Source organism: Phodopus roborovskii, unplaced genomic scaffold, assembly GCF_943737965.1.
Source record: "Phodopus roborovskii unplaced genomic scaffold, PHOROB, whole genome shotgun sequence".
Lineage (NCBI taxonomy): Eukaryota > Metazoa > Chordata > Mammalia > Rodentia > Cricetidae > Phodopus > Phodopus roborovskii.
This window is the reverse complement of record NW_026126444.1, coordinates 1,734,965-1,762,920: the sequence shown is the minus strand read 5'-3', so window position 1 is coordinate 1,762,920 and position 27,956 is coordinate 1,734,965. Positions and strand designations below refer to the sequence as shown.

General features: G+C 43.3%; 1 protein-coding gene across 1 annotated transcript; it reads left to right on the top strand.

The window, feature by feature from the left end:
* The first annotated feature begins 30 nt into the window (after positions 1-30).
* Frrs1l (ferric chelate reductase 1 like) lies at positions 31-27,514 on the top strand. The gene is given in 6 exon segments (XM_051187850.1): positions 31-82; positions 85-411; positions 12,905-12,989; positions 17,234-17,372; positions 21,697-21,943; positions 26,691-27,514. Coding segments are annotated over 6 exon segments (1,023 nt in total). The 3' UTR covers positions 26,864-27,514.
* The last annotated feature ends 442 nt before the right edge of the window (positions 27,515-27,956 follow it).

Sequence of the window (27,956 nt, the reverse complement as noted above, 5' to 3'; positions counted from 1 at the left end):
ACTGGGGCAGGCTGCGGGGCTGAAGGGAGGATGCGCAGAGCGAGGCAGGGAGGCGGCGGGTGCGGGCTCTCCGCGGCTGCGCGGCGCGTGCTGGCGGCGCCTCGGTCCCGGCCCGCGCCCGCGGCGCCCCCGCTGCGGCCGGAGCGGCCTGGCTGCGGGATCTCTGCGCTGCGATGGCGGGGCAGCCCCGGCAGCACCCGGCCTGGGCGCCGCTGCTCCTGCTCCTGCTGCTGGCGGGGATCGCTGCCTGCAATGCCAGTCCCGCGGACGACGGCGCGGGCCCCGGAGGCCGGGGACCCCGGGGACGCGCGCGAGGGGACGCGGGTGCCGACGAGGCAGTGCCGCGCCACGACTCCTCCTACGGCACCTTCGCGGGCGAGTTCTACGACCTGCGCTACCTGTCAGAGGAGGGTGAGGCTACCGGAGGGTGAGGGGCGACCTGGAGGACCGAAGGAGTGCAGGAAGGGTCCTCAAGGATGTCAGTACTGGCAGATGTGCAGAGCTGAGGCTAGGCTGGGCAGCCCGGTGCTCAGACCCCACCTGCAGGAGGGAAGTCTGGAGGAGCTGTCAGCGCCCACTCCCCTTTTTACACGTGGGGAGGCTAGGGCCGGGAGACTCGGACTCAAGTCCTGGGAAGCTGTGAACAGGAGGTGCTAAACCTAAGCTCTCCCAGTTCTCAGCGCTTGGCCTCCTCCATCCTCCCTGCCGCGGAGGAGGCGCCATCTGGTCTGGGGTACCGGAGCCCAGAGTAGCAGGCAAGAAGCAGAAAACCCAACTTAAAGAGACCCGTTGCCCAGTTACCTCCTAGTTGGTCGGTCTGTATTGACCTAAATTTGCAGGTACTGGTGCCTCATCTTTTCTGTTGCTCTCACTGACCGGCACCAAAGCTGGGTCACAGCTCTCTCCTCAGTCCAGCCCACATCTGCTGCTACCACACTTGTAGTCTCCTAGTGTGAGCCATCTGGGTCTCTGGACTGGGGTTTCTTAGCCAGTTCCCTGAAGAGCTATTTCAAAGAGTACCAAAGGCAAACCCATTCTGACAGAAGGATTGGAAACTAGTCTCTTACTTCTGCAGCTTTGGGGAGAGTGATTTTCCTTTACTTCTGCAAAGAGGAGCCAAGAAGCAAGCTGGAGGTTGAAATGACGATATATGTTCGTGGGTGTATGTCTTAATTAGAATGAGGTTCAGCTATATGTAGCATTGAAATGTTAATATCTTCGATAAGATAGAATTTTCCCTCTCATGCAAGGAAATCTAGAAACACAATCCAGAATGGCATGAAAAATCTCCGATCTTCAGGGACCCTAGCCTTGGATCTTCTACTCAGGAGTAATTCTTAGCTTGTAACTTAAGGATCCCAGGTAGCTGCTTGAACCCTACTCATTTACCTTCCCATCTTCCCATTCCAGATGGCAAGAAAGACATGAGTAGAAAATGCTGACTGCCTACTTTCTGAGGACTCTACCCCTAAAGAAGTTCTGTCTGCCAATTTTAGTTCCTTAGTCATGTGGTAAAGACGTCTGGGAAGGGTAATTTTCAGGAAAAAAAAAAAAGGCATACTGTATCTGCTTCTAAAATGTAATTATTATATTAAGGAAGGAGGAGAGAAGGGATTGAGGAAATGTATTTATTAGATAGAGACTATTGAACACCCCCACACACCCACACACTTTAGTGACCTAGAGTCTGTCTGGCTGTTCAGTGTTGGTGAGGCAGCTCTGTTCCAAGTTGTCACTCAGGGACCTATGTTCCTTCTATCTTTTTGCTCTACCATCCTTTAAGACCTTGTCCTCATCTGTGTAGTAGAAGATTGAGGGAAGAGTGCTGGGGAGATGGTGCAGGGGTAAAGCACTTGCTACACAAATGTGAGGTCCCTGAGTTCAGAGCATCAGAACCCATGTAACGCTATGTGCAGCAGCTCATCTGCTCCTAATCCCAGTGTTCCTATGGAAATATGGGAAATGCATCAGTAAAGTCATTGGAAGCTTCTGGGCCAGCTGATATGCAGCAGCAAACAGTGAGAGACCCTATCTGAAGGTGAAAGTAGAGAATTGACACCTAAGGTTGTCCTCTGATCTCCTCCACATGCACAGTGTAGCATATGCCCCCCCACACACACACACAAGCACACAAATAAAATTGAGGGAAAGAAAAAAAGTTTGGGATAAGTAATTATCTTTTTGGCTGCTTGTGTAAATCACTGATTCTCATAGCCTTTGGCAGTTACAAGTGTAAGTAATGACCTAGATGTAAGGGAGGCCAGGCAGTCCTGAGCCCAGGAAGATGGGGCAAATGGTGGGGGGAAATAACAAGCAAAAACAGAACCTATCACTCTGGGAAAGGATAACTATTCCTACACATATTTTTCTGAAAACATATAGTGAATATTCTGTACACAACCAGCCTATACTCCCAAATGACTTAAAGGTGGCATGTGAAGACCTATATTCTCATTTAACTAATAAAGAATTGTACTGGCAGTTTCCCACCAGCCTGGTCCCAATGCCTCGTCAGTCACAAATAACACACAGAGATGCTGTATTAGATATAAAGCTGTTGGCCTGTTACTAGTGTTTCTTGTTGGCTAGCTCTGTCTTAAATATTAACCCACTTCTATCAATCTAAGTGTTTCTACATGGCCTTATCTTACTGGAAAAAGGGTCTGGACCTCTTCTCTCACATCCTACATCTTGACTCCTCTCTACTACCTCTCCCAGAATCCTCCTTATCTCCTAGTCTTTCCTATCTTGCTTTCCTATTGGCCAACAGGGCTTTATTCATTAACCAATAATAGAAACATATTTACAGAATGACATCTTCCATCAAAGAACAAGCCAGACTCTGTGTCCATTTGTATACATGGAGAGAATGAACTGTCAATTGTATAATTTGGTTTTATGAAGGCCAATGTCAGGTGGACAGTAGCACCCAAGAGAAACTTCACAGTCACTCTGAGGAGTAGGTTTCCAGCTCAGAACTGGATGTTGCAAACAACAGGAGAATATAAAACTTTGGATTATGGATAACTACTCTATTCTGGGGATTCTTCAAGGGAGAAGAGCAACAAGAAATGGAATGTTGCTTTAGCGTTAGACCTTCAGTGAATCCTTCTGTTCCCTTCTGCTGTCAGCTGGCCAGGAGCAGGGATGGTGAGTCTGAACACAGTAGTAGCTGCCTTCCCTTTGATCCTTAATGAAAAGAGCCATTCATGGTTGCATATCTGTAAAACATAATGATTGTACCATTGGCAAAATATGTCCATCAATGAGCTGCTCACCACTGAGTTCAAGACCAGATTTTTCTGTTGTAGGAAGCAGGGAGAGAGGCAGAAGCATGGGTAGGCCATCTTTCCTCAGCCTGTGAGTCAGGTGCTGTGTGTAAGTATGTAACATATCTCTCTATGAGTCTAGAAGTTCATTAAAGCCACCAACACATGGCTAACTCTTCTCTATGTCCTCTGTGAACAAAGTCTGCCAAGAACTTTTACTGGAGCATCTTTCGAAAGTTTATTGACTTATTTCTCTGTGTGTTCACATTCATGTGTGTGGAGGCCATAGGACAATCTTAGGTTGTGTTGATAACATTCACTTTAGCTATCATCCATCCATCTATCTATCTATCTATCTATCTATCTACCTATATACATACATACATACATACATACATACATACATACATACCTATTAATCTATTATTTATTTATTGAGACAGGGTCTCTCACTGGCCTGGAACTCATCTGTCCCTAAGAGGTCAGGGATCTGCCTGCCTCTGTCTCCTCTGTAGGAGGTTACAAACATATTGCCAACAAGTCCTGATTTTTCCATGTGAGTTCTGCAGATCAAACTCAAGTCCTCATGCTTGCATGGTAGGCACTACACTGGTGATGTTGTCTCCTCAGCCTTCACTGTGTTTTAATAAGTCCCCACTGTGTACCAAATGATTCTCTAAGGTACTTGACCTACTTTAATTTTGTCTGTGCAGTGCTCTGTGAGTTAGGTACTACTGTGTCCCACACTTGAAGAGTTAAGGGAAATGACTCACTTTTTAAAGGAAATCTTGGCTAAACTCACACAGCTAGAAAGTGGCAGGAGCTGTTAGATCTGTGGGTGGATTCTGTGGCGTAGGTAGTGCAAGGTGTCCAGCCTGCCTGAGTGAAGGTTCATGTTTGCAAGTGCTAGGAACAGACTTGGACAGGAAGGAATGAGGGGTTTTGTGAAGGCACTTGAGGTGAGGGATTTCAGAGTGATAGTTAGAAGCTGCAGGTTCTGAAGGGACAGAGTGCTACTGTGAAATCTTCTTTTGCCCTAGTATAGGACTTGACAATCTGCCACTCTCTGTCTCAACATCTGTCCATTATATGACTGACTGATCAGTAGAAGGGACAGTTCACGAAGCCCCAGAAAGAAGCTGATGCTCTGGTTATCAGAGGTAAAGCTGAATAGTATGGTCAGCTGACCTGTGGCTTAAACCGCATAGAATCAAGGGCAAAGCAAAAGCTGTTAACCACTCAGTAGAGTGTGGCAAAATGGGCTCAAGTAATTACAGAAAAAAGACACACAGTCTACAGATTAGATGAAAATGGAAGCCACAGAACCTCAAACAATAACCGAGTGGCCAGAGCTCCGTGATAAGAAGCTTGCTCAGCATGTGTGTGGCTGTGGGTTCAGCCTCCAACAATGAAGAAAAAAATATTTATTTATTTTGTGTTTTTGAGCCAGGGTTTCTCTGCATTGCTTTGGAGGTAGGTAGTTCTAGAACTCGCCCTGTAGACCAGGCTGGCCTTGAACTCACAGAGATCCGCCTGCCTCTGCCTCCCGAGTACTGGGATTAAAGGTGTGAGCCATCAACGTTCAGCTCTGAAATTTTTTTAAAAAAAAAAAAAACATGAAAATAAAAATGAGAAAACCAACTCCATATAGGAATATCTGGACAGATTGAAATGATAAAATAGAAATTAGGGGAAGAAAAAAGTTTCTGTAATTAGTCTCTCAAACAAAGTTACTAGAAAGATTAAATCCATATGAGGCGAAAGAGGAAAATTTTTGCAGATTTTTAAAAACCACAATGTAAGCAGGGTAATGGTGTTGCATGCCTTTAGTCCCAGCACTGGGGAGACAGAGGCAGGTGGATCTCTGTGAGTTCGAGGCCAGTCTATTTCCAGAGCTAGTTCCAGGATAGCCAGAGCTGTTACACAGAGAAACCAAAGAAACAACTTCAATGTAACATCATTAATTTAGGTTTTGTGTGTGTGTGTGTGTGTATATATGTGTGTGTGGGTGGGTGGATGGGTGTGGGTGTGTGTGTCCACATCTATGCGTGTGCAGATGTGTATTTATTTATGTTTATATATGTATGTACATGCCATGACCAGAGGTCAACCTTGGGTGTTGTTCCTCAGGAGTCACCCACCTTATATTTTAGTTTTGTTTTGTGTGTTTGGGTGTCTGAGAGTGGCATAGATGTAGGGCCCACAAGAAGACAGAAGGTGTTATGCCTTATCATTCTCTGCCTTGTTCCCTTGAGGAATGTTCTCTAACTGGATGGAGAGCTAGGCTGGTAGCCAGCAAACTCCAGTGATCCTCCTGTACCCTGGTCCCAGCCCCATTGCTGGGTTACAAGCATGTACAGCCATACCTGGCTTTTTATGTGGGTGATAGGAATTTAACTCAGGTCCTCATGCTTGCACAGTGATTGCTTTTATTTGCTGAGCCATCTTCCCAGCCCCACATTGTTTTTTTTAAAGATGTGTTCTCTTACAGGGAAGTGGGACCATCCAATTAGGCTAGTCTGGGTGGCCAGCAAGCTACAAGGATCTACCTGTCCCCATCTTCCCAATGCTGGTATTATAACCATACATGACTCCCATCTTTATAACATGGATGCTGGAGATCAAACTCAAGCCCTTACACCGGTGTGGCAAGCACTTTACTGACAGGGCCCTTTCCCCAGTTCCTAATTTAGGTTTTTATTTCGGAGCAAAATAGCATTGAAGCAAAAAGTGGGAGAAAGGAAATAAGCCAAGCAAACAAACTGATGTAAATGAGGAAACAGACATAGCTAATTTAAAGAGGCAAGAGAGCCATATCTGGATGGTTCAACCCATATATCTTAAGATTGAGGAAGACAGGTCAGTATACACAGTCAGTATACACAGGGAGATAGAATGCAGGCAAGGCAAAGAGGTACATGAAGAAAAGTCTACTGGGAGATGTATGTATGTATGTATGTATGTATGTATGTATGTATGTATGCATGCATACTAGGAAAATAGCAAGTGGAGAAGTCGGACCTGTTGTGCATTGTTAATGAGGATGTAAAATGTTACAACTCTTTGGAAAACGATTTGGCAGCTCCTCAAAAGGTAAAATGTAGAGTTAACATATAATGTAGCAATTGTGTTCCAAGAGAACTGAAAACATACCCACACAAAGCCTCTACACAGCTGCATGGTTCACAATATTTCCCAAAGTGGGAACAGCCCAAAAGCCTACCAGCTGATGAACAGATAAACAATATGGTCTGTCCATACAATGGAGATGGTATGCTGTCATAAAAAGGAATAAAGTTTTAATGCATGCTGTATGCTAGATGAACCTTGAAAACATTCTGCTAAATGAAAACAACCAGACACCAAAGGCCACAATGATTCCATTGCCGGGAATACAGAACATAAAGGATGCCAGGGGCTACAGGAGGGGACCAGGGAGTGACTGATGACTGGCACTTGGTGTCTTCATGGAACCGTGAACATTTTCAAAGATTAGATAGTAGTGAGAGTTTCACAACCTTATGGAAGTGTAAAAGCACTGATATGTACACTTTAAGATGGCCAGTTTTATGGTAGGTCTGGGTGCAATAACAATGGGAGCAGATAAAAGTGTTTAATAAGAAGTTGGTTTCAGACTGGAGAGATGGCTCAGAGGTTGAGAACACTGGCTGCTCTTCCAGAGGTCCTGAGTTCAATTCCTAGCAACCACATGGTAGCTTACAAACATCTCTAATGAGATCTGGTGCCCTCTTCTGTCCTGTAGAAATACATGCAGACAGAACACTGTCTACATAATAAATAAACAAATCTTTAAAAAGAAAGAAAGAAAAAATTAGTTTCTCCAGTACTTGGAAGCCTAAGGCAGGAGGATTGTAAATTTGAATCAGAGTTGGTCCAAACAAAGGGAAAAAAAATAAAGAAAAAGAAAAAAGAAAACAAGAAAAAACAACAACAACAAAACAACAAACAAAACAGAAAACCCAGACTGAAGACTGGGTTCAGTGAGAGAGGCTTCCCCCACACATAAAGCAGACACAATCCAGGAAGACACAGTCTCTGGCCTGCACATGTGCAGTCTTCCAACTAAGAAGCTCTGGGCTCAGTGAAAGGCAGTACTCCCACTAAAGATATTCACATTTTAAATGTTTGGGTCTGCTGAGCAGTTAAGAGCATTGGCTGCTCTTCCAAAGGACCTGAGTTCAATTCCCAGCACCACATGGTAGATCACAACTGTCTGTAGCTCCAGACCTCTTCTGGCTTCCACAGACAAGGCATGCACATGGGGTACAGACATGCATGGGGACAGAACACCTTTACTGCCCTTACATATATATAAAAAAGTTAATTTTTAAAATTAATTATAATAGTATATGTGTGCATGATCGGGGTGTGTGTTAGAACATGAGTGCCACGGTGCATGTGCGAAGGTCAGAGGACACTCTGGAATAAATTTCCTTTCCATCTTACATGCTTACAAGGATCAAACTCAGGTTGCACAAAAAAGCACCTTTACTCATTGAGCCACCTCACCAGTGCCCTGAACATAATTCAGGGGACAGAGAAAGAGGAAGTAATCCCTACTCATTTGATGTGACAATGTAACTTTATTAGTGTGATAGACATACAAGGTAAGAAAGAGATATTACAGGTGAAGTTTGATCATGTGCATGAATATATATTGGCATAAGGGCTGGTGAGCTGTCTCACCAGGTAAAGGTACCTGCCACTGAGCCTGACATCCCAAGCTGGATCCTAAGAACTGACTACCAGAAGTTTTCTGCTGATCTCCACAGATGCATGGTGGCATGTGTGTGTTCATGCACCTATTTAAGGCATGCTATGACATAGTTCTAAAGTGTGTCCATAGAGCTTATGCAGCTATTACCACAGTCATATTTAGGATACTTTGATAACCCTGGGGGGCAGAGGGGGAGAAACATGTTTCCCTAGAGCCAACCTCATACAGATGTTTCATGTTTTTCCTTGTCTCTTAGCAACCACAAAGCCTCTGTCTCAGTATTTGTCTATTGTAGACATTTCAGATACAGAGGATGATCCATTAGCTGGCCTTTATCATTTTGTTACATAGCTGGACTTTTTAGGAAAGCTTTTAGAATATGAAAAAAGCTTAAGAACCCCAAACCCCTTCCTCACCAGCAGCAGTGAGCCAGAGAATGTAGAAGAAAACAAGATAACAGCTCAAAGTAGCAACAGAGCTCTCCAATGTCTGATTCTATCTATATAGAGAAAACTTTAAGCTATTAAGGAATATAAAGAATGTGAATATAAAGAAACTATTAAGGAATATAAAGAAGGTAAACCATGATCTTGAAAAGAATAACCTGATATCATGAATATACCAGTTCTCCACCCACTCACAATTTATCTCAAATTTAAGACAATTCCATACAGAAGTCTGGTATAATTCTGGAAGAGACTTCACACATGACTTCTATACATTGTATGGAAGGTTCAAGTCTAATGAATTGATGAGATGCTTTTTCCTTGCTAAGTAAGTTACATTACAAAGTGAAATAATTAAAATAACATCATCCTAGCTTACAAACAAAAAAAAAAAAAATAGAAAATCTAGAATAGACACAGTTTCATAAAACAACTGATGACTTGGAGAGGAGTTTGATAAGTATTTCGAATGTCCACTGATGCAATAAGCCAAATTAATAAGGCCAGGTTGAATAAACAGAGCAAAGCAACTTCCGGGTGACTTGAGAAAGGCGGGAGAGAAATCACGTGGCAGGTCTAGGGACCAGGTCTTAGATACACTGTAGGCTCGCTGTCTCTTGATGGGCTTTCTGAGAAGGGGCCGATTTGGAATGGGGGAGAGTGAGGTCGAAGTGGGGTTCCCAGCTAAACAGAGTTACCATAAATTACTAGAGAAAGCATGAGTTGCTTCACAAATTATTTCTGAAAAAAAAAAAAAAAAGATTCAACTTAAATAGAGCTGGACATGATGGCACATGCCTTTGATCTCAGCACTTTGATGGGAGAAGCAGGTGGGTCTCTTCTCTGAGTTCCAAGCCAGGTGGGTCTGTAGGGAGTTTCAGGTCGGCTGAGGACACAACTAGTGAGACTGTCTTACAAAATGAAGCAAAAAGAAACCCAAACAAATCAATATAAGTAGGAAAATACAATTGATTTCTTACCTCGCATTAGATGTTGAGTAAATTCTCAGTGGGTCAAAACTCTGGCTGTGCTATTGATACAGTACTGCAACATTTGTAAATAAAAAAGAGAGAAATGTCTCATGCGGATGGGGTAGGAAACCATCCCTTAAGACCCTGAAAAGCACAGGGGTGACACACACCGTTGAGCTCAGCACTTGGGAGGCAGAAGCAGGCAGATCTCGGTGACCCTGGTCTACAGAATGAGTTCCAGGACAACCAGGACTACACAGAGGAACCCTGTCTTGAAGAGAGAGAGAAGCAAAAACCAAAAGAAGAGAAATAAGTTAACTTCACCAAACTTAAATATTTGGGTATATAAAAAAAAAGAACATCTTGTTTAAATACTATCATAATGATAATGAGTTATCTACAATTTATGTAATATAATAACATTTGTACATAAAAAAATAAAACCCAAATAAATAGAAAAACAAAATGGGTAGGAAGATAGTAAGAAAAAATAGCAACATCTGAAACCAAGGATTTTATGAAATATATACAACCTTCTATGACAAAGTTTGAATTCCAAATAATAAAACAAAGGTTACAGAAATAGACATCACAGAAGCAGGAACCGAAGTGCTTCCTACAGATATAAAGAGACATTTGTGTCTATCAGTGCTTAGGGAAATGCAAATTAAAATAATAATGATATCATGTCGAGCTGGGATGTGGAGAAACTGGGGCAGTCAATCATGTGGTGCCCAGGGGATTGCAAGCCAACATTGTTCAGAATAGTAATCTGCTCAAACTTTGCACAATTAGAGAGGACGACTGGCCGCACTTCTCCTGGGTTATACAATAAAAATGTCCTAGATAAAAACCCACAGGAAATGTGTGCAAAGACGTTTATGTTTTCCCAATTGGAGAAGGCAAGCATAGAGAAGTTTGTCATTTACTTTTCTGTGACCACTGTATCTACCAGAAAATGGCTTAAGGGTGGGAAGATTTATTAATTTTATGCCTTCAACCTGTCAAGGGGGAGTTGACCTGGTGGGGCAGCCAAACTCATGGCAATAAGAGCCACAGAGTCTGTTCATATCCCAGTGAACCCAGAAGTAGAGGAGGGAGGATTTTTCATAGGCTGGTTCCTGGTGACCTCCTTCTGCTCTCGAGGCTTCACTTCCTTAAAGTTTCCACAGCCTCCAGAACCAGTGCAGGGACCAAGTGTTCACCAACAGCAACAAACAGAGCCTGGGGGGACATTCAAATTCAAGCCACACCAGGAGACAATTTACTGTCTCAACTTGGGAGGACAGTGTATTTATATGCATCTTATCTCTTAAGCACAAACTCAGGTGTTCTCTAAGGGGCTCCTAATGAGTAAAGACACACTGAAGACACAGGCTAAGATTCTAGAGCAGTGGTTCTCAACCTTCCTAATGCTGGGAACCCTTAATTCACTTCCTCATGTTGTGGGGACCCTCAACCATAAAATTATTTTTACTGATACTTCATAATTATAATTTTGCTACTGTTATGAATTGCAATGTAAATATCTGTGTTTTCTAATGGTCTTAGGTGACCTCTGTGAAAGGGTCATTTGACCCCAAAGGGGTTGTGACCTGCAGGCTGAGAACTGCTAGGGTGTCTTTTCCAGGAACCAGGGACAAAGCCCAGATTGTCTTGATTTTTTGAATAGCTTACAAAGCAACAAAATAAAGGAATAAATTAAGGTAGCTAGGTCTGGTGGTATAATCCAGTGGTGAAATGTATATGAAAGCAGTTAATTCAATCCACAAAACTGGAGGGGGGTGGTCTCAAGTGTTAACTGGATGTGTAAGCACAGCTCTCAGAACACAAGTTCTTATTTGGCTTTATTTAAAAACATCCAAAATGATAGAAAGTGAATGTTAGTGAAGGCATTTGCCAGCCTAATGAACTAGTTCAGAACATTTGCATAAGCTCTGTTCTAAAACTTGCTTTTATTGGCTGTCTAGAAACCCATTTTCCTTAAAAACAAACAACAAACAAATAATGCTACCCAAGGGTTATTAGTTTTCAGTTAAGTTTATAACATTTCCAGTAGCCATAATGACCCAGAGATGATAAATGACAACTGATATCTATTGAACTGGAAATCTATTATGGCCAATACTACTCCTGGTGCTGGGAATGACTAAGGGTTCTGTGACTGAAAATGGAAAAGGAAGTCTGGGGGTGGTGCTCAGTGATAGAGTTTTTCCAAGCTTTTGTGAAGTCCTGTATTTAATTCTAAACACACACACACACACACACACACACACACACACACACACACTCATTTATACACACATGCGAATACACAGTGAGAAGTAACATTGAAGAGATTTTCACCTCTAGAATCGAATAACATATAAGGGAATAATCATTGCACTCCTGCATGAATATGCTGGAGGAAAAATAGCCTTGGAATTTCATGACAAATAATAGTAAGGGCATAAGTGAAGATACTAATATGCTCTGTAGCATTGATAAACTGCTCACTAAATACAAAGAAAATAACCCTGTCCAAGACAGGATGTGGTCAGTAGTAGTGAAAATAACGTAGGCTTTAGCACAAAATAGGATAAAACAAGAAGGGTTTGACCCAGTTACTTAGGGGTGATAAAAGAGGGCTGTTGTTTGATCCAGTGTGCAAACTCTGGAATTAAAGACACACTTGTGCAAGCAAAGCATAGCCTGGAATGTTTGTGAAAAGTATAAAGCTAATATAACTAAAGAAGACTTCACCAGACAAAAGCACTACAAACAAAAAAGACATGGCTTACATTGCCTTGGCATATCTGTGGAAGCTTGCATCTCATCATTGACTGTCATTTACTCAGTATCCAGTGACAAATGACGTGCTGGTCAGAGAACACAGGCACAGATGGCTCCTGCTTGCATGTAACAGCCTGGGTGAAAATGATTTCCCCTGTAAGCTGGAGGTCGCCAAGGCCTTACTCTCTAGTGTTGCCTAAATGCATTATGGTGTAAGTAATCTCAGATGGGCAATGCTAGAAACTGTGTATGGGGAGGACTTAGCATATGGGTGAGTGGGCAGTTCAGAGAGATAAAATGGAAACATCCATTCTGTATATGAGTCCAATCATCCTAGTGCCAAGTTAAAAGCTGGGCCTTTGTCAACTGTCTTTCTTCCACAGTGTGGGCACTGTATTAGAGTTGAGACCTTCTAACTCCTAGGGTTATGAAGAACAAGGTCCCCACTTAAAGTCCCTGGTTGCTTGCTTGAAAATGAAGTAAGAGCACACTCATTCCCAGATCCCACCTAAGTTGAAGCACAAAGGTGTGGCTCCCTCAGGAAGGGGATATTCTGACTTCACTGAAGGTCTTTGTTAAGTCCCTAAACATCACTAACAATGATGATAGACAACAGTCATTGCACTTTTTTTTTTTTTTTAAAAAAGAATTCTCATTGTAAAGATTGTTACTGGATTTTTATAACCACTACTTATTTTCACTGTCCAGGCTACCCTTTCCCCACTGCTCCTCCCGTGGACCCATTTGCAAAAATCAAAGTGGAAGACTGCGGAAGAACTAAAGGATGCTTTAGGTGGGTATAGCTGGGAGTCTGGTAATGAAGGCTCAGAAGTGTACTGACTTCTCAAGGTGGTGTTTAAACCTTCATGCATGGCTATGTGGGCACATGGGTCTGTCCCCCTTTGTATCTTCAGCAAGGTTATGGAGGACTCGAATGAAAAACCCATTGTTTAGGGTTTTGTTTGTGTACAGGGTACAGGGTCTTGCTGGTCTTGAACTCTGGATAATCTCACAGTTCCTCCGTAATGCTGGCATGACAAGTATGCCCACCATTAATGGCTAGTATTCAGTTTGAGCATTTCCTCCTTTAAAGACATTTTCTATCACTGTGATAAAGACATAAATGTTTATGTCACAGTCCATCATTGGTAGAAGCCAATGCAGAAACTCAAGCAAGGCAGGAACCTGGACGCTAGAGCTGAAGCAGGGGCTGTGGAGGGGTGCTGTTCCCTGGCTTGTTCTCATGACTTGCTCAGCCTGCTTTCTGATACCACACAGGGCTGGTTGTTAGTATTCAGGCACCTGTACTGTCCTGTCCTTGAGGTTCTGACAGGATATGCCCTCAGCTGCAGCCACTAAGAGCACCACCTGTGCACATTCACTACGTTCCCTTTTAAAAGGGCCCTGCCCACCTCCCTCCCCTTCTCTGCTTCTCTGCCTGCCTTTCTGCCCCCCCCCTTTCTGATGCTTCTGTCCCCAGAAGCCCGTCTCCTCCCTCCCCTCCCCTCCCCTCCCCTTTTTCCTATTCCCTTTCCCCTAATAAAAAATCCCTCCACACGAGCTCTGTCACAGAGCATCTATCTCTGTCCCACTGCTTTTTAAGTACAACACTGGTACCACCCAAAGTGAGCTGCATCCTCCCACATTCCTTTTTATATCAAGACAATGCCCTACTGACTTGCCTGCAGGCAATCTGATGGAGAATTTTTCTCAATTGAAGTTTCTCTTCCCAGGTGACTCTAGCTTGTGTCAAAGTAACAAAAATAGAACCAGGACGGGCAGGTTCTCCTGTAACCCCAGATTGACCTTAAATTTGTTAAGCATACAAGGTTGATGTTGAATTTCTAGTCTTCCTGCATTTACCTCCCAAGTTCTGGAATCACAGGTGTATGTTTACTTTCTGTGGTGCTGAGGGCCGAACCCACGATTTTGTGCATACCGGGTAAGCATGCTACCTACTGACCCACAGTCCCAGCCCCAACAATTTCTTTTCAAATTGTTGTACTCAGACTCTGAACCCCCCAAACCACCAAGAGACCACATTCAATGCAAAGGCAAGGAGTTGTTTTAATTTACAAGTTGGCTGGAGTTAACTTCGATCCTCTGTCCAACACAACAGGTGGAGTGGGAGGGACCCGGAGCAGCAGTGGGGCAGGGCATATATTGGGGTAGAGCAAGGGAAGTGTCTTGGAGGTGGGGGTCCACTAGTTGCATAGCAACAGTCTCAGGATTGGTGCACTTCTGGGCTTGGGCAACCTGTCCTGAGTTGATTGGTTAGCTGCAGCTGCAGAAAGGTTGCAGTACCTAGAGGCCCTCCCAGGGCAGTTGCTACACTCTACATTACATTATTGTCATCAGGAAAGCACATCCAGAACCCGCCAGATAACTTCTGATTGGCTCCTTTGTATATGGAGGGTATCTGTCAATTGCTTCCTAGTGATTAGGGCAAGGTCAGGCAAGGTCTGCAGCTCAGCACATGCTGCTGAGTGAAGGGTCTACATCTTGCTGAATCTTTTCTGCAGCCTGTCATGGCTGCCAAAGCAGGGGGCTGGGTGAGGGCCTTGACCCTTCAAAGTAAATAGTCATGACTTGTGAATTCTGCATGATGCTAAGCATTGATTGTTGTAGCTTATTTGTTTTCGTGGGTCCCTATGTGATTACTGGTAGCATTTCCATCAAGACAAGGATGAGTTCCAGATTAACATGATGGCAGGCAGACACCTGTACTCTCCCACTCAGATGGCTGCAGCAAAAGGCTCACAGGTTTCAGGCCAATTTAGTGAAAAAACGAACAAACAAACAAACAAACAAATTTGTCTCAAAGAAAAGAAGACAGAGTGAGGGAGAAAATGAGAAGGAGTGAATGAGAACTGGCTTGGTAGAAAGTTCCCAAATATGGGTTTTGGTGAACATGGTGTTGTAATTTTTAAAAAGTGATGCATGAGAGAAAGGCAAAGCCATGTGACAGAGCTTGGGTGGAGGGATTTTTATTGGGGAAAAGTGAATGGGAAAAGGAGGGAGGGGAGAAGGGAGACCGTCCTCTGGGCACAAGAGCAGCAGAAGAGAAGAGAGAGGGAAAGAGAAAAAGAGTCAGACAGGCAGAGAGAGGGGGGAAAGAGAGAGGCAGAGGAGAGAGACGAAGGGGGGAAGAGAAAGCAAGAGAGAGAAGAGGAGGTGGGCAGGGCTCTTTTAGAAGGGGACATAGTGAATATGCACAGGTGGTGCTTTTGGTGGCTGCAGCTGAGGGTGTATCCTGTCAGAACCCCAAGGACAGGCCCAAACAGATGCCTGAATACTAACAAAGGTCACTAAAGATGCTGATATTGTTGACTCTTCAGGGCTCAAGGTTTAAGGACCCAAGGATTGACTACGGGGGCCTCAATATTTAATGGCTTACAAGTCTTTTCCAAAGACTTTTAAAACATTCCAACACTGTTACCATTGAGCGAACTGGTCAGCACGGTTTCATTCTGGTGATAATAAGATATATTGAGAAAAGAAGGGATTTTAATAGCCTACTGGCTTAGAGTGGCTTATCTTCCAGATTCCTCTGCTCTTTTTGTTAATCATTTTTTAAAACAATCTTTTCTCATTTTATGTACCAATCTCAGTTCCCACTCCCTCCCCTCCTCCTGCCCCCCCCCATCTCTGCTCTTTTTACCCTACCCCATGCTTTCCTTTGTTTCACCCTAGTTCCAGGGCATCCCTGCTAATGCGATAGCATGTCCTTGTCTCCTTCCTCACTCACACGTTAGCACCCCGGGTCTCATTCTTACCGACACCTGCCGTCTATGCTCTTATCCCCCCCCCCCGCCCCGCCCACTGATAGGGTTTCCTTATCTTGCCTTTCTTTTTTTCCCCTTCCTCTTCCTCCCCTTCCTTTCCCATTCTTTCTCATACCTAGGATCATGTACATTACAAACACATACTTTACTAGTGAGACACACCCCACTGCTACGTTGCATACCAACCTGACAACAGTGGAATAAAGTGTTCCTTAACATAGGGGTTTCAAATCAGTAAAGGATCCAGAAGTCATCTGTAGGCTTTGTTGTTGTTATATTTTAATTTAATTTTGTGCTCATGCCTTTATATGTATGCATATGCACATATGTACATTTGCACATGTCAGTGTACATACTCATGCCATGGCACTCTCGTAGAGGTTACAAGACAACTTGCTGGAGTCTTTTCTCTTCTAGCACGTGAGTTCCAGGGAGCAAACTCAGGTCACCATGCTTGGTGGCAGGTGTTCTTATCTACAGAGCAACCTCATTTGTTCCTCTGTAAGAAATTTCTCTTTTCTGCTTGGAGGTTCTCTTTTAAAAGATGAATATGTGCATAATCTTCCTATGGAGACAAAGACCTTAAACTGTTATGTTGTTGTGTCTTCCTTTGTCATTATATTTACACCAAGTAAATTTTATAAATGAATCACGTACTTGTGCTCAGAGGATATCAGATGAGGTTTTCACATGATGCATTTGTACAAATGTGGCTTTTGCAACAGACCAACAGAGATTAAATTGCAGAAGTTGGGCCATCACTCCACGTCAATAATAAGGATGCGCTCAACTTGAAAGACCCTACTGGTGTAATCAGACACACCACCTCACCACTGCAGAATAGGGCTTCCAGAAAAGCTATAACATTTATCATCACACAAATGCTGTGAATTTCAGGGTTTCTGTTTTTATTTCTAAACCTATGACATTTTAACTATGAAGAGTTATAAGGAAAAAAATAGTTGTTATACATTTTAATTAAGAAAAAACAGATAAATTTTTACCTTGAAGAACAGACCCAGTTGAAGACCTGTTGCAGGCACTGACCTTATTATGCAACCTGGTTCTGGACTTCAGTTTACATACAAAGTGGAGCGGTTCCCATCCATGGTCCCTCCTTTCTGAGATCCTGGGGAACACCAATCTAATGTAGTCAATAGCAATATTTAGTGTCCTTGGGTTGCACAGTAGGCATTCTTTTCTTATTTGAGTTACATAGAAGCAATAATGTCTCTTTTGGCGTATCCTCCAGATACGGCAAGCCGGGCTGTAATGCAGAGACCTGTGACTACTTCCTTAGCTACCGGATGATAGGGGCTGATGTGGAGTTCGAGCTGAGTGCAGACACGGATGGTTGGGTGGCAGTTGGATTCTCTTCAGACAAAAAGATGGTAAGACACAAATCATGATAGAAGCTGCTTTTTCTCTTTGCTTTGTTGTTTAGATTTTGGAAGCAGACGAATTAATCAAAGAAGTAGAGGCATTAGGTTAGTCACAGCTCTCTAATGGTAGATAAGAGCACATACTGCTCCTGCAGAAGACTGGGGTTCAGTTCCCAGCACCTACATCAACTTGTTATCCAGTTGCAGGGGATCTGGTTCCCTCTGGCCTCTGTGGGCACCTGCATACAATACACATAAAGCATATGCCATATAAACTCACCCAAGCACACCACACGCAAGTATACACATAAGTAAAGTAAGTAATTTTTTTTTTTTAATTCAAGCAAGCTTTAGTGGAAAGACTGGTTATTAGAATACAGAGTATCTTGTGCTTCACATAGTGATCAGCTCTGTCCACATGCTGTAGACTACATGTCTTGTACTAATTGTTGTATGTCTCTTGCTCACATGTGTGTGGGTTGGCTGGGGTTCAGCAGCTCAGCTGGGCTTGGCTGTAGTCCCTGGGTTGGGTTTGATTTCCTGTGTGTGCTTTAGTCAGTCTAGAAGGGGCAGCTACAAGGCCTGTTCCCCTCATAGCAGAGGTAGCAGTGAACAGCCGTTGTAAGAGTCAGAGTGCTTTTCCTTTATGCTGACACACTCAACACAGAACATTCTGTGACCAGATAGTTCTCTCTCTCCTCTACCCACCTCTCTCTCCCTCTCCCTCATGCACGCACGCACCAGGCAAGTCTCCAATGGACACAAGCTGGGTGTCCTCTACCTCAGTGGGTTCTGACACAATCTCTGTGGGGAGAGTGTCACATGTCATAAAGTGAGGGTTTAGTTCAAGACTGCTCCATTGTAGATGCCAACTTCCAGTCCCAGGTTGTGATCTGATGAGTCAGCAGAGTCCCTGCGACTTCCTCTTGAGTTTGTTAATGTGCAGAACTCAGGTGTACACTTTTTTTTTTTTTTTTTTTGCATTTGCCCATTGTGTTAATTAGATTTGAATTGCTACTAACTCATTTTCAAAAGGCTAAAGGCAGAGGATATAGCTCAGCATTGGAGAACTTGCTTAGCTTAGTATGCACACAGCCCTGGGTTCCATCCCCAACATGGCCACCAAGTGAATAAATAAGCAAAAACAAACAGGTAAACAGATGGATCCTCAACAGCAACAACACCAAGGTTTATTCCATTCTGATTTCAGAGGTTTCCATCCATGGTCACTTGACCCCATTGCTTCAGGCCAGTACTAAGATAGTGGGTTGTGATAGGAAGTCTATGGGAAAAGAAATCTAAGCTTGAGGTGGGTAGGGACCAGAGTCCCAATATCTGTTTCTAGGAGCATACCACCAACTAACTATCTAACTTACTTCCACTAGGCCCCATCCCTTAGATTTCCCACTCTTCTCCAAAAGTGCCATAGACTGGGAGCAACCTTTAACACAAAGGCCTTGGGAGACATTTGAGATGCCAATTCCAGCACCTATTTATAGTATAGGATGTTTAAAAAAAAAGTAAATGAACAGCCAAATGCAAGAGATAGTGAAGGATGTGGTGTGGGGGTTGGGAGGAGTTAGGGATGAGCTTCCATGCCTATGTAGGGTGTATCCCCTGACAAGCTCCTCTCAGTAATTAACAGTCAGGAAAATCATACAATCTCTCTCTCTCTCTCTCTCTCTCTCTCTCTCTCTCTCTCTCTCTCTCTCTCTCTCTCTCTCTCTCTCTCTGTGTGTGTGTGTGTGTGTGTGTGTGTGTGTGTCTGTGCCTGTGTGTAGTTGTACATGTACGTGTGAATGTGGTGTGCATTTATGTTCACTTGAATGTGTTGGTCAAGGGCAGCCTTGGGTGTCTTTGCTCAGACACTGTCCCCTTTCATCTGAGCTGGCCTCTCAGTGGCCCGGAGCTTCAGCAGGTAGAGTGGGCTGGCTGGCCAGTGAGCTTCAAGGATCTACCTGTCAGTGTCCATCTCATCACGCTGGGATTACAGACATACTCAAACACACCTGGCTTTTTACATGGGTTATGGGACTCCAAACTCAGGTTCTCATGATTGCAAGGCAACCTTTTTACCAACTGTGTCATGTCCCCAAGCCTTCTTTTGTGCAGCAGCAGTGGCCATAATAAGGAGGGCTCAGTTCCAGGGTGTTCTGAAAACATCACTTGGGGATGGAGAAATTGCTCAGTGGTTCACAGTGCTTGCTGCTCTTCCAAAGGACCTGAATTTGGTTCCCTGCACCCATGTCAGGTGACTGATGACCTTCTTTAAGTCTGGCCCCAGGGGATTAGATGCTCCTTCTGGCCTCCATGGGTACCTGCATGCACCTGGCATAACACACACACAGTTATAATGATAACAGACTAGCCCCCTGACTCTAAGCCAGTGTCACCAGCACCCCTGACATAAAAGCTGCCCACAATGTACATGATGGAGGACTACTTTTTCATGAACACCTGGGAAGCAAAGGCTGAAGTCCCTAACTGGTACCACCTCAGGATGTGCAGTGACTTCACAGGAGCCCCGGGGTTTCTCTTACTCTCCCTGTCATGGATTCACTTTGGGATTTTTCCTCCTGTGGTGTGGAGCAGTTGTAGGGTCCAAAGAAAGAGCAGCCCCTGAGATTAACCTGCAATTCTTCCAGTGGCCAGGGTGTGGGGCTGTGCTGAGGGGTGCTACAAGCAGACCTCAGGCCCTGGCCTGTCAATCAACCCAATAAAGGGGTTTCCTGATAAAGGCAAAAACAGATAAATGAAGAAAAAAAAGAACATGAGTTCAAGACCATAGTGAGACTGCATAGCGAGGCCCTGTCTGAAAATGAGGAAGGGAGGGAGTGAGAGAGGAAGGAAGGAAAGAGTGGGCTGATGTAGGGCTCAGATAACTGAGGCAGACTAGGGAGCCTTTCAAATATCACTGTAGTATCTATAAAGTAGAGGCCCCTCCTTTCCTCTCTCCTCTCTCCACCGAAGCATGGATTAAATTAAAAAACAAAAAGTCGGCGATGTGATGTATACTAAGAGCAATGTGGATTCCCTTTTTAATAACCTTGAATTTTTATGGAATGGTTTTCAAATTAGATTTAATTTTTTAACAGCAACTTTGGGTTCCTATCTATGACATGCCTCACAGGCTCCAGCCATTTTCTCTCCCATGATTCATAGCCCCCACAAAACAGTACAATCAGCCAGTCTTTAATGTTTTTAACTTGTTCTAAAAAAAAAATTAAATCTCCAGGCAGGCTGTAGAGATTGTTCCCCAAACTCCTGTCTCTTGCCCCACATCTTATACCAGATGCACCCATGGGTAGCTTTTTCATTATAGTAATGTGCACCTAAAATGTATCATTTTTGCCCATTTTCCAGTGTATAACTCAATGGCTTCAATCACAATCACTGCTGTGAAGTCACCACCATTTTCTCATTCCAGAACATTCTCTCAAGTGACTTTTTTTTTTTTTTTTTTTTTTTTTTTTTTTTTTTTTTGTCTCTGTGTTGTTCTTTACCAATGCTGTTCCTGCTGGCGATTAACTACTTATGACTAATATTTTCTAGAAACTTCAAGGCTGTATCACAGATATCATGACCTTTTAACCCTAAATATTTAGGAGGTTTCTCTTAAAATCAAGGATCTTATCTTTCATTATATGGTCTACTTTTTAAATTTAGACTTTGAGATCCGTAGGATATTATTGTCAAATATATTGTTTCCAAATGTCATTAATCAGCACAGTTCTGTCTAGAAATGTTGCATTTAGTGGTCATGTGACTTCAGTCTTCTTCACTTTGTAATAGCTTCTGGGCCTTTTAAATTAATGCATAGATTAGCTAATTACTTTAGGAACATTGCCGTAACTGAAGTTTTGTTTTGTTAGAATGAGTTTCAAGATGGACTTGCCTGGCTGTGCTCATCAGGCTACTTTATGTGGTTTTATGCAGAATGGTCCTCCAACTGTCCCTGTAGGAAGGCACCAAACGTCAGTCACAGTGATGCTGACTTTTTAAAAAGGATCTGAAAAGTTTCATGTGTTTAGTTGTTTGTGAGGAAGGTATGCATGCTATGGTGCACTTGTGGAGATCAGAGGACAACTTGCGGGATGAGCTGGTCCTTTCCTTCCACCAGATGGGTTCCAGGGATCGAACTCTGGTTGCTCTGCTTGTTGGCAAGCACCTTGCCTTTACTGGCTGGGCCATCTCACTGGCTTGGTTGAAGGGCTTTTAATGGTATTTAAAGTAATTTTTATGATATTTATCGTTACAGAGGCTATGGGATATATATTTTTGAGTGAAACATTGTGACTGGAGACAAACATTTATCTTTTTTCTTCTCTGCTAGGGTGGTGATGATGTCATGGCCTGTGTCCATGATGACAATGGCAGAGTTCGTATACAGCACTTCTACAATGTGGGACAGTGGGCAAAGGAGGTTCAGAGAAACCCTGCCAGAGACGAAGAAGGAGTTTTTGAGAATAATCGTGTCACCTGCAGGTTTAAGCGGCCTGTGAATGTTCCCAGAGATGAAACGATTGTGGACCTGCACTTGAGTTGGTATTACCTGTTTGCTTGGGGTCCAGCCATTCAGGGTAAGTCTACATTTTAGCCTCTGCATTAAACACCCGTCACCACTGTGCTCATATTCGTTGTTAAGTGGAGTCTCACTGCATGTGTATGAGAGTCACAAGTCTGCAAGTAAAAGGAGATGTGAATCCTTCCTCCAGAAGGTTCTAAAGACCTTACAATGCAGGGGGACACTCGACACAGTGCACACATGCATAGGTAGAACATGTGAGACAACATACGATGATTGCGCATTTCATGAAGCAATCACATGTCTGCTATGGAGTGCAGGTGTTCGTATTTGTTCCTTACCCCTTCCTGCAGTGGTCTGGATATCATTACCCTCGTGTTTACAGAGAACAAGAAACTTGCTCATGGTAGACAACTAATTAATGGTAGAAATAAAACTCAATTCTTAGTCTTTCAGATCTAAAGTCAGTGAACTCTTTTAACCATCATCATTTTTAATAAGGAAATACTGAAGAGGAAAGGGTCTGTAGAGATTTCTCTTGAGCTTGACAACAAGTATTAATTCTTTATGACTATTCCCATGGCCACAAAACAATCTAAATACCCTATATTTTAGCCCATTAATCCTCAAATATTAAGGTGCATAATAATCCCCAAGCTATGTTAGTAAAGAGACCAAAGATTCCACATTTCTAACAAGTTCCCTGATGATGCTGGACTGTGGATGATGTTACTCCCTGTGGCAGACCTCTCCAGTAGTTTCCTATCAAAAACGTAAGGGCATTAAAAGATACCTTATAGAGGTTGCCCAAATCAAGTCATCTTCTGAGCCTTCTGCATGGTCAATGGGCCTAGTGCTCTGACCAAGAGTGGAGTAAGTTTGGTTTAAAGTCTCTCACTCTGGCTAATAGGAATTTTACCTTTCCTCCAGCTTTTTCTTTTTCTTTGAGCTGGGTGTCTACTATGTTGCTCAGGCTAGAGCAGTCCTCCCACTCGAGCCTCCCAAGTGGCTACGGTTATGGGTGTATACCACTGCAGCCAGCCTGATATCTGTTTTTACTCCGCGTTCAGCAGCTTTTTGCTGCTTCAGCTAACCTACACCCCACCCTCTGAATTTGTTTCCATTGCTTTAGAGAGTACACAATCCCCCTCCCCTTCTCCTTCTCTTCCCCTTCTCACCCCTTGCCTATTGGGAAAAAGATTTGGATGCCTCCAGGTTGGTGGTCCCTTTCCATTGGCTGATTTCCCAGGGTAACCCTCCTGGATCTGCAATGGTACCTTCAAGTCCTTTTAGTATCCTAGGAAATAAATGGTATTTTAGCTTGGAGGGATGAATTCATTTCAAACGATGAGATCAGTATCTGGAAATGTGAGCTTTTAGAGCCGGTTTTGCCCCTTGGTAGCTATGTATCCTGTCATCTAAAATCTGAACTTCATTTCCTTATAAAGTGGGGACAATAATAATATCTATTTCATAAGGTAGTGGGTGAAAATAATTATGTGGAATTGCTTTGGCAAATTGAAAAAATGCTGTACAGTAATCCCATTTCATCTGTTGGAGATATTTACTGGGATTTCCAGCATCTACCTGAAACTCCATATCACCCCTATACATAATGTATGCATTAGAATTCGGTATTAGATTTACAGTGATGCTAATAATATTGCAGTGATAATAATATACTAATAAGACAGCCATAACAGTACACGGTCATATTGAAGTCATATAAAATGCAATCCTTTGCATTTTTTCAAAATACCTTGCTAGCCCATATGTTATCTTTGAACTGCAGGTGACTGTGGTCATTGGAATCATGGGGACTCTCATGTATTCAAAAAAGTTGTCTTCTGAGATGTGGAGGGTTCCACATCCATCTGGCTTCACCTGATAAGCTCCTCCAGGCTTCTCTTCTCTTTGTTGTCAGGCAAAACAGACCCCCACCCCCACCCCACTCCAAGTGCTGGCCATGCTGTGCTTGTCCCCTTTACCATCTGTCGGTCCTATTCCTGCCTCTTAGCATAAACTTTGGACTAAGGTTTGAAGGACTAGAGATTCTATTTCCCTCAAGAGAGCCATGAACTGGAGGTGTGTGGCATAGTCCAAGCAGCCAGGCAAGGATCATTGAGTAAGGTGTTGGTAGGTACAGAGTGAGCAGGAACCTGGGAGAGGGCAGATACCCCTTACCAACTGGGAGCCTTTGGGTAGCAGGCAGGAGCTGGAGCAGATGCTCACTGTGCTGTGTCTGGCACAACTTCCTAAGAGAAAGACTGTAACAGCCCACTCAGTGCAAGCCAGGCCTGGTGATAACAGGCCTGTAATTTCATCTACTCTGGAGGCCAAGGCAGAAAGACCACAAGTTCAAGGCTTGTTTGGGCTACAGGGTAAGTTCACGGCCAGCCTGGCAAGTTTATTGAGACCCTATCTCAAAGTAAAAAGGGAAAATCAAAGAAAGTTGGCAAGTGGGGGCTATAGCTCAGTGGTAGATACATGGCTAGAATGTTTATGGACCTAGTGCTATACTACAAAAGCAAACACTCCTAAAACCCTAACTGAGCTCCAGTCCTAGGGCAGCCTTTGCATTGAACTATCATGCCTCAGTTTCCCTAACCCAGCTTTAGTATTTTTCTCCCCAGGTAGTCAGACAAGCCTTTACCTCATTAAGCATTTTTAATTTTTTTTTCTTTTTAAGAATAAGAAAACTCATTGGGCATGGTGGTGATAATCTTTAATCCCAGCTTTTAGGAGGCAGAGGCAAGTGGATCTGTATGAGTTCAAGGCTAGCCTGGTCTACATAGTGAGTTCTAGGACAGCCAGGGCTACATAGAAAAATTCTGCCTTGAAAAAACAAAAAAGGAAAACTCTTGGTTCAAGCAGCTCTCTTACCTTAATTTTGCTGGAAGCCCCAACTATAGATGTGCACCATAGCACATAGTTTGAAAAACAATGGCTTATTTCTATTTCTTTTTATCATTTTATTCTTCAGTGCTGAGGATTAAACCAGAGGTCCTGGAATGGAGGCACACTGCCTGCTGCTGATCTTGTCATCGGCCCTTAGGCAGTCTACACACAGGACTTTCTCCCTTTTTCTGGTGGCCATGTGGAGTAAAGCGCCATCCAAGGACTTGTTACCTTAGTCATTCTCCTTTCCAAACTTTCCCCCCCACTCTTCTGGAGAGTCACCATGCCAATCTCTTTTGGCTAGGAAAGTGTCTCTCCTCTCCTCCCCTCCCTTCCCCTCCCCTCCCCTACCATACCCTTTCCTTTCCAATTCTCTTCTTTTTCTCCTTTCTTCTTTCTTCTTCTCCCTACCCCTGTGGTACATTCATGTGGGTGTTTAGATGTGTGATTAGAGGTCAGCATAAGATATTGACAGTCTTCTTTTATTACTCTGTGTTTTTGTTTTGTTGTTTGTTTGTTTTTGGAGACAGGGTTTCCCTGTGTAGATTTGAAGGCTGTCCTGGAATTAGCTCTTGTAAACTAGTTCTCGAACTCATAGAGATCTGCTTGCCTCTGCCTCCCAAGTGCTGGAGCTAAAGGCGTGCCCACCACCACCTGGCTTTTTTTTTTTTTTTTAAAGACAGGGTCTCTCTACATAGTTCTAGGTATCCTGGAACTCACTATGATCCACCTACCTCTCAAATGCTGGGATTAAAGTGCCAGGCTTGCCTTATTTCTTGAGATGGAGCCTCACTGAACTGGAAACCAGCCTTTTGGGCTATGCTGGCCTGCTGGCCACCCTGCCTGTGCTCAGGTATAGACATAGACCTTTGTTCCCCAGTGCTCACATACAGCCATGCCTGGCTTTATACATGGCTGTTCAGGGCTCAAATTTAGAGCCTCATGCTTGCAGAATAAGGACTCTTAGCTACTGAGCCATTTTCCCAGCCAAAGGCTAACTAACTCTTAATAGCCCACAGTCAATGAAAGAAGGTTTCTGCTTGTATGGGAGACTTTGGTCTGGACTAGAGTTTCTGACCCATGTCTACAAGATTTGGGGCTATGGAGTTAGCTCAGTGATAGAGCATTTGCGTAGTATGCATGAAACCCTGGGCCACTACTCACCCAAAGATTTGAGGAGGAAAAATTAGTAACATTTACTATTCATATTAATATAGTCCGTGTCGTCCCTCCCCACCCCCAGGCTGAAGAGATTATTCTGTGGTTAAGATCACACACTGTTCTTGTAGAGGACACAAGCTCAGTTCCTAATACTCATATCAGGTGATTTAAAACAACCTGTAACTTCATCTCCAGGACCAGGAGATGTTTTTGCCTCTGCACAGGCACACAATTAAAAATAAAATCAAGCCAGGCAGTGGTGGCATATGCCTTTAATCCCAGCACTAGGGAGTGAGTTTGAGACCAGCCTGGTCTACAAGAGCTAGTTCCAGGACAAAGCAAAGCTACACAGAGAAACCCTGTCTTGAAGAAAAACAAACACATTAAATAATAATAATAAAATTAATCTTTTAAAAATTTAAAAAGTTTTACACTATTTGATATTGAGGAGTTTAAATTTATTCAAGGCAAATAGAAATCCATGCAGTATGTGCAAATATAAACATTAAAACTGGCAGCCATAGGACAGAGAGAGCAGTAAGTTGTTCTGATTTGGGAGGGGAATGACCGCAGATTCATGAGAGCCGTCTTTGGGAGTAAGGCCCTGCTGATGGCTCCAGCACCCGACTCCACGCCTTAAGCACTGTGTATGTGTTCAGCAGTGAAGACCTGTCTGTTGTGCTTCTTCTGTCTGTAACTCTGTGCTGCTTTTGATCGGCCCTCCCTCTGCTTCTGTGTTAAAGGCTCCATCACCCGACACGACATAGACTCCCCACCCACTTCAGAGCGAGTAGTCAGTATTTACAAGTACGAAGACATCTTCATGCCATCGGCTGCCTACCAGACCTTCTCCTCTCCGTTTTGTTTGCTTCTCATTGTCGCCCTGACCTTCTACTTGCTGATGGGAACCCCTTAGCCACAGCTGCAAGGCCAACAGACTAGATGGAGTGGAAAGCCTTTGGTATCTATTTTTCAATAATCGCCTGTATCATTTTAGCTTCTATTATTTAAAAACAAGTCATGATTTCACATTTTTTTTGGGGAAAAAAAGAACAAGCTTTTCTCCTAGTCAAACAGGATTGTCAAGGCAACCTTGCTTTCGGGAAGTACTTAAAACGTTTGCAAACGCTTCAGATGTTTTCTATTTGAGCTTTACAATATCTGTGCATTGGCTTGGTAAAACTGAGAGAGTCATGATACCGTTTGGGATCTAAACCTAGACAAAGGCTGCCTTTTGGCCTACATGTCTCACATCCTTGGCTAACATGATCAGATAACACATAAGTAAAGAAAGAGCGAGATGTGGAAAGCTATCTTTATTTTGAGTAGTTCTGGAAGGTTACTTTGCATGTTGCCGTGAAGAACTTTACAGGATGTCACAAGTGCATCATCAGCCTCTTGAGAGCCACATTTCTGTGGAGCCTAAATGCTTTTAGATAGTCACACAGGTGATGGGGAGTATGGAAGAGACTATAGTGGTAAGCAAGTGGTTTGTGTTAATCTAAAGTATCTTCTCAATTAGCAAGTAGTTATGAGGAAATAGTTTTTTTAAAAAAATATTGCTGTTAGGAAATATGAAAAATAGAACTGTGAATATTTCTGAAGTTGTTAAATGATAAAAATAGTTGAATTCTTAGTAGTTAGAATTTGCTCTCTTCTGCTACTGTGTTCTACCAACTAAGGTGTTCATGGACGGCTCTGCCAATGGTGTTTGCCAAGTCAGCATACAATAAGAATAATATGATATGCATTATGAAAGACAAATCATCTTAAGGAAAAGATACACCAACATTTTTAAATACTGTAGACATCAGGAGCCAAAATGGGGAGGAGGGGCCCTAAGATAAATTCACCAGGAGTATATATTAAAAATGTTCAATTCTGTGTTTTCCTTTTTTCAAAAGAGCCAGCATACTCTTCCTCCTCTTCTTCTCCTTTTTTTTTTTTTTTTTTTTTTTTTTTTTTTGACATAGGGTTTCTCTGTATTGCTTTGGATCCTGTCCTGGAAT